Here is a 6,889-nt window from a genome sequence, read left to right as displayed (position 1 = left end):
AAAGAGAGAAAGTAAGAAAGCAAGTCCCCAGGTCCAGGACTCAAACCCATGGTCCGCCATGTTGGAGTCCAGCGCCTTAACCACTACACCACCTGCCAGCTCCATAGAAGGTAGACGTTAACCCTAAAGCATTGTAAAAATTTAAATCCTGGAGCCAGGAGGTGGCAGTGGTTTAGAATCTGGACTCCTACCTGGTTGACCATGGTTCGAGTCCCAGACCTGGAGGCTTGCTTTCTCTCTTTCTCTCTCTCTGTCTTTCTTTGGTGAGCACACATGTCCCATACAAATATAAATAATAATAATAAATAAAATTAAATAATTCTTCTAAAAAATTTTAAGTCCTGCTTATCACAACTTTTTTTTTTCCTTTTTTCTTTTTTTAGAGAGATGTTTGTTATAGGGCGTGTGTACTCTCCGGAGGGAAACCAAAAATGAGAAATTATCCCCCAGGAAGCATGGCGATGCTGCAGTCCTTTCTCCTCCATTCTCCTCTCAGAATTTTGGGCACATATTTACATGCACCTGGCATGAGTTTAAAGCCACTGTGTCCAAGATTCGAACTGTGGTCAGCCATGTGGAGTCCAGCAACGTAGCCATTACACCATCTGCTGGTCCCATCATAGCTATTCTTATGTTACATATTATGTAACAGTAATTTATTTATGTATAAAATTTTAATTGTAGAGTAAATGACATTTTATATTCTGACTTTTTTTCTTGAAGGTAAAAACCTCGAACAGTAAGCTAATGGACCATGGTCCCTGGTTGCCTTTTTTTCCTTTAAAGAATTATTTTAATTTTGTTTGTTGTTGTTATTATTAGTAGTAGTAGTAGTAGAAGTTTTTGCCATAACGGGACCAGCAGTTGGCATAATGGCTGGGTCGTTGGACTCCCATGTAGTTGACCGTGGTTCGAGTCCCAGACCTGGTAGCTTAAACTCATGCCATGTGCGTGTGTGTGCATACCCAAGATCCCGAGAGAATGGAGGAGAAGGGGATGAAGGAGGGCCTACCCCCTGGTGGGGTGATTTGGGGAGCGCATGTACCCTATAGCAAAATCCTCTCCCAAAAAAAAGGAAAAAAGAAATTTTTTGCCAAAGGGTGCAAGTACTCACCAGAGAGACAGAAAGTGAGAAATCATCCCTGGGGCGATGGCCATGCCTCCATCCCTTTTCCATTCTCAGGATGTTTTTTTTTGTTGTTGTTGTTGTTTGTTTGTTTTTTTAATTTGAGCAGAGAGGGAATTGGGTGGGGCAGTGGGAAAGCAAGCCACCAGGTCCAGGACTCGGAATTGTGGTCAACCATGTGAGAGTCCAGTGCCCTTAACCACCTCACCACCTGCGGGCCCCTCCTCTCAGGATTTTGGACATGCATGTACATGCACCTGGCATGAGTTCCAAGCTATCAGGTCCGGGACTCAAGCTATAGCTGGCCATGTGGGAATCCAGTGCCTTAATCACCACAGCACCTACTGGCCGTAGTTACCTTTTTCTTTCAATTATGCCTGAGGAATGGGGCAAATTCAAAAGTAACAGAGTAACAAATTATAATGTAAATGTCCTTTTTGAATTGTCTTTGAAATCAAATTAACATTATATTGTTTGTAAGTAGATGATCCTTATAACACTGAGAGTCTGATTTTAAAAAGTTATTTTTATTTAATTTTATTTACTTATTAATTAATTAATTAATTTGACCAGAGAGAGAGTGAGAAAGAAGGCCACCAGGTCCTGGACTCAAACCATGGTTGGCCATGTGGGAGTGTGCAGCGCTTTAACCACCACACCACCTGCTAGTCCCCCAGGGTCTATTTTTTCTTTAAGTTAGAATCTGTATTTTGTATAGTTATGTCAGTTTTTTTATTTTTTTCCATTTGTGGTAAAATATAAACCATAACCATTTTGGTAGGTGTTGTGGCATACATTTGTAGTCCCAGCTATTCTGGAGACTGAGGCAAGAGGATTGAAAAGTAGTAAGACCCTATCTAAGAGAAAACAACAAAACACCAAAATCCCTTCTCTATTTCTCCTTTTGGGGATTTTGGGCTTGTACACACACTTGTGTTTTTCAAGACACAGGGTCCGGGAATCATACTGCATAGTTGGCCATATGGGAACCAGTTGCCTTAGTCACTATGCCATGAGCTGGCCCCCAGTGGTGTTAAGTACATTTGTATTGTGCAGTCATCACCACCATCCACTTCCAGAACCCTTTTTTTTTTTTTTTTTTTTAATTTGCCTGAGGATGCATGCACTCACCAGAGAAAGACAAAAAGAGAGAAGGAGAAAGTACCCCTCAGTGGGGCATAGCCGCATCACAGTCCCTTCCTGTTGGAATTTTAGGCACTCATGTACATCAATCTAGCATGTTTTCCAAGCTACTGGGTTTTGGATTCAAACCACATGGTCAGCCATGGTGGATCTGGCTCATTTTCAGAAACTTTTCATGGTTTAGTACTGAAACACCAACTCCTTATTTTTCCTAGCCTCTCCCCTTTACAATTACTATTCTACCTTTTGTTTTTGTGAATTTAACTCTAGGTACCTCCAAATACCAATGTAATTATCTGATTGTGACTGCCTTATTTCATTTGACACGATGTCTTCAGGGTTTATTTATGTTGAACATATAGTGGATTTTTTTTTATTTTCTTAGTTTTTGCCATAGGGCATGTGCATTTGCTAGACAAAGTGAGAAATCACACATACCCTTTCCCGTCCCTAGGGGATGACCACACCACAGTCCCTTCTCCATTCTGTTGGCACTTGGGGCATGCACACACACATGCCCAGTGTGTCTTCAAGTTTAAGACTTGAACTGTACAGCTTGCTATGTGGGATTCATCCACCTTAACTTCAATACCTATACTTCAAGTTTTTGTTGTTATTTTTCTTAAAAAAGGTTTCTGCTGGGACCAGCAATTGGCGTAATGGCTGTGTCGCTGGACTCCCATGTGGATGACCACGGTTCAAATCCCAGACCCGATGGCTTAAACTCACACTGGGCGCGTGTGCGTGCCCAAGATCCCAAGAGGAGAATGGAGGAGAAGGGATTGCGGCATGACCATCCCCTCTGGGGGGTAATTTCTTGCTTTGTGTCTCTCTATCTCTGTCTTTCTGGTGAGTGCACATGCCCTGTAGCAAGAAACCTCTTTAAAAAAAATTTAAAAAAGGTTTCTGCCATAGTGCCAAGTGTGCTTGCCAGAGAGAGACAGAGAGGGAAAGTGAGAAGTCACTTCTCAGTGGGGATGGCCACACCACGATCCTTCATTTTCTTCTCGGGATTCTGGGCATGCATGCACACATGCCTGGCATGATTTTCAGGCTGCTGGCTCCAGAGCCCAAACCATGGTCAGCATGTGGGAGTCCAACACCTTAACCACCACGCCACTTACTGTCCCCAGGAGGGCTTTTTTTTTTTTAAAGATGATTTATTTCATGAGAGAGAGAAAGACAAGCACTTTTGGACCAACTGCATAGGGTAGTGGTTAAGCCCCATGTATAAGGAACCAGATTCCACATGGCTGACTACAGTTCAAATTCTAGCACTGGCAATTTGAAAATATGCTTGATGGGGTCAGCAGGTGACATGTTGGTTAGGGTGCTGGACTCCCACATGGCTGATCACAATTCAAGCCTTGACCCTGGCAGCTTGCTTTCTCACTCTCTGTCTCTGGTGAGCATATGTACCCTGTAGCAAATAAGAAAAATAATGATGATGATGAATAAAATTAACTAAATCTTTTCTTTGAAAAAAGAAAAGTAAGCTTGGTATATCTGCATGCATACCCAAAATCCTGATGGGATGGAGAAATGCAAGAAAAAATTGCAGCATGATCACACCTCAGTGGGGGGTGTTTTATCTCTCTCACATACACATGCTGTCTGCCAATATTGGGGGGAAAATAGACAAGTACCCTCAACAGGGTCTCATGCCATAATTCTCCTCCCCTCCCCAGTCTTTCCAACCTGCCAGGATCATGGGCATGCACATGTGCATCAGCATGTTTAGATCAGCCAAGCTGATCTTCTATACGACTTCCAGCATTGTAGACTGCCACTGGGCTGCAGAGTATTTTTGTTCTTTCTTTCTTTTTCCTTAGAGAACAAAATAATAGAATCATAGTAAAACTATAAATTATTAAATCAGTTATCTGAACTAATTAATTAAAGTTATTTGTTTGTGTATATTTATTCTTTCTCTCTAACCAGGTTGGCAACATTGTTCAAGTCACCAAGCCAGAAGGAATCCACAGTTCTCTTTCAAATTACAGTCAGTATTGTTTGATTAGAGTGAGATTTTGATATTGGTGGGCAGTAATTAAAAAGCATTTACAAATTACTTCTGTTAACTTTTGTAGACAGGAAGCATATTTGAGGACAGCTTTTGAAACTTAGAACATTGTCCCTGAAATAGTATATACAGAATACTATAGTTGTAATTGAACTGAAATTTATTCTTAAGAACAGAGGAAATGCTTATTTTTGGGTACCGTGTTCCATGCCATGTATAAATCAGGATATTGAAAAATTTTAAACTGAGAGTTGAAGATTTTGAGAAAGGAGAAAATATCAACATTATTAATTTGGCCTGTAGGTATTATAGGTCTGTCATAGCCACAAATATAGCCCACTTTACAATATTAATTTTCTTGTGAATTTTTATTATAGAACACATATTTTTTGGCTGAAATAGGCATACTTATCATTAGTGTTGAGCCAAGTATATTTTTGGCATAAGAACAAAAACAGAAATGGAAAAACTCCAATGCTAAATTAGTTTACATTGCCCAGGTGTGTTTGAAAATCTTAGTTGGAAAAGTTTACTTAATTGTGAAAATAAATTTGCACAGTATCTAAGAATTAATATATATCACTTCCTTTAACCTCTTTTTTAAAAGAGGTTTTTGCTTTAGGGCATGTGTGCTTGCCAGGGGGAGAGAGTGACGGTGAGAGGGAAAGTGAGAGCTCATCCCCCCGGGGGGATGGTCATGCCACAGTCCCTTCTTTATTTTCCTCCCAGGATCTTGGGCATGCATGCACATATGCCCAGTGTGTGTTTTAAGTCACTGAGTCCTGGACTCAGATCGTTGTCAGCCATTTGGGAGTTCAGCTACATAACTGCTATGTCATCTGCTGGCCCCCCTTTAACTTCTTCTAACCAAGCCGTCATAAAGTTTATTAGACTTGTCCTTTAGAGAACTGTTTGTTTTTGTTTTTCTTTTTTGCCATAGGGTAAGTCAGAGAGACAGAGGAAAAGTGAGAAATCCTCCCCCTGGGGGATGGCCACACTGAAATCCCTTCTCCATTCTCTTCTCAGGATTTTGGACACACATGCATATGCACTAGGCATGATTTTCAAGTCACCAGGTCCAGGACTTAGGCTGTGGTTGCCATGTGAGCGTCTGACACCTTCACCACTATGCTGCCTGCTGGACCCAAAGACATTTTTTAATGCAGTGTTATTTCTGTGTGTAGATAAATATATATTAAATATCCTAATATTACCCTGGCTCGGACACCTACCTGTGAGGTTTATCCTTTTCAGTAAGAGTGGTTGATAGATTCTATCTCAAGAACAGAACAGTAGCTTTTCCATTAGTTAAGTAAAAATATTTGGAACACCAGTGTTTATTTTTATCTTTATTTTAAATGTTCTTAAAGCATATTTTTAGTTTTTTCTTTTTCTTTCCCTTTTTTTTTTTTTTTTTCAGTCTCAGGGATTTAGAGATGCTGTTGCTGCTACTGAATGTTCACTGCAAACAGAAAGTTCGTTCGGTTCTCGGAAGCGGTCACGAGAGCCAGAGGAAGAACAGTAACCCAAAAGTAACCTCACAGTATACTGTATTAATGCCATGAAATTCAGTATATTCAAGTAGTAGTTATTTTAAAATAGAAACACATTGTGGCATGAATGAATCAGTATTATATGAAGTAAATGGGAAAAACTGTTAAAAGACTATGATTATTTGAAAAAGTTCTGAAGCAGGGTTCTGTAATTATATTTTACCCTGTTTTCAGCTACATTCAGTAGAGATGATATAGGTATTATATTTCACAAATGAGGAAAATTGATCTCAGGTGGCCAATCTGAACTTACTATTCAGGCTGTTTTCCCTCCTTTCTTTGCCAATTACCAAGAAAATCGTAGTTAAAGATTTTTCCCCATATTTTTATTGTGTTTGTTTCTTTAAATGTAGCTTTGGTAATTTTTTAAAATGATGGATTCTTATTAAAAAGAGAAGCCAGCACTATGAGTCAGTGTATCATGTTCAGTTTTATTGGTAGGATATAACGTTTATGTGACCAAACTGCTTTCAGTGGCGTCAGTCCTAAAATCTAAGCCACTTGTTAAATTTTTTATGATATTTTATAATGTTAAAGGAAGATACTGAAAATGTTATCTCATCTAGAAGTTGTATAGAACCTTTATTTTCCAGAATATGTTGATAAACTCATAACTGTTTTACATTTTGAAATGGTGTGACCCATTCTAGAATTGTAGGTGTATTGATGTTTTCCTTTGAATAATCTTAATCTACTTGAATAAATTAAAATTTAGGATTCTTGGGTAGTTTTTTTTTGTTTTAAGAGAGATTTTTGTTATAGGGCACATACGCTCGCTAGAGAGACAGCAAACAAGAAATCATCCCCTAGGGGGGATGGCCATGCCACAATTCCTTCTCTTTCAGTCTCCTCTCAGGATTTTGGGCACGCATGCACATGCCTGCTGTGAGTTCTAAGCCACCAGGTGCAGGACTCACATCATGGTTGTTTACATGCAAGTTCAGTTAGGTAACCATTATGCTACCTACTGATCCCATGTAGTTTTAAAATCATTAAAAAATGTCTTGGTCACCAGCTCTGTGGCCTGGTGGTAAGGTAGCTGGA

The 6,889-nt window shown here is 39.6% G+C and overlaps 2 protein-coding genes across 4 annotated transcripts in view; one reads left to right on the top strand and one right to left on the bottom strand.

Annotated features, from left to right (window-relative positions):
• RAD51C (RAD51 paralog C) overlaps positions 1 to 6,555 on the top strand; it is a 57,243-nt gene extending 50,688 nt beyond the window's left edge. For 2 of the 3 annotated variants that reach the window (XM_027774246.1, XM_006154628.3), the window contains 2 exons: positions 4,211 to 4,271; positions 5,713 to 6,555. In XM_027774246.1, the coding sequence (XP_027630047.1) occupies positions 4,211 to 4,271; positions 5,713 to 5,817 (166 nt within the window). In that variant the 3' untranslated portion in view covers positions 5,818 to 6,555. The remainder of the gene's footprint in view (positions 1 to 4,210; positions 4,272 to 5,712) is intronic. The other variant, XM_006154630.3, reaches the window with a different exon arrangement.
• Positions 1 to 6,889, bottom strand: part of SKA2 (spindle and kinetochore associated complex subunit 2) — a 1,094,818-nt gene that overhangs the window by 709,989 nt on the left and 377,940 nt on the right. The window lies entirely within an intron of this gene.

The sequence above is a fragment of the Tupaia chinensis genome, unplaced genomic scaffold (assembly GCF_000334495.1).
Source record: "Tupaia chinensis unplaced genomic scaffold, TupChi_1.0 Scaffold000416_1, whole genome shotgun sequence".
In the NCBI taxonomy this organism is placed as follows: Eukaryota; Metazoa; Chordata; class Mammalia; order Scandentia; family Tupaiidae; genus Tupaia; species Tupaia belangeri.
This window is presented reverse-complemented; position numbering and strand designations above follow the sequence as displayed.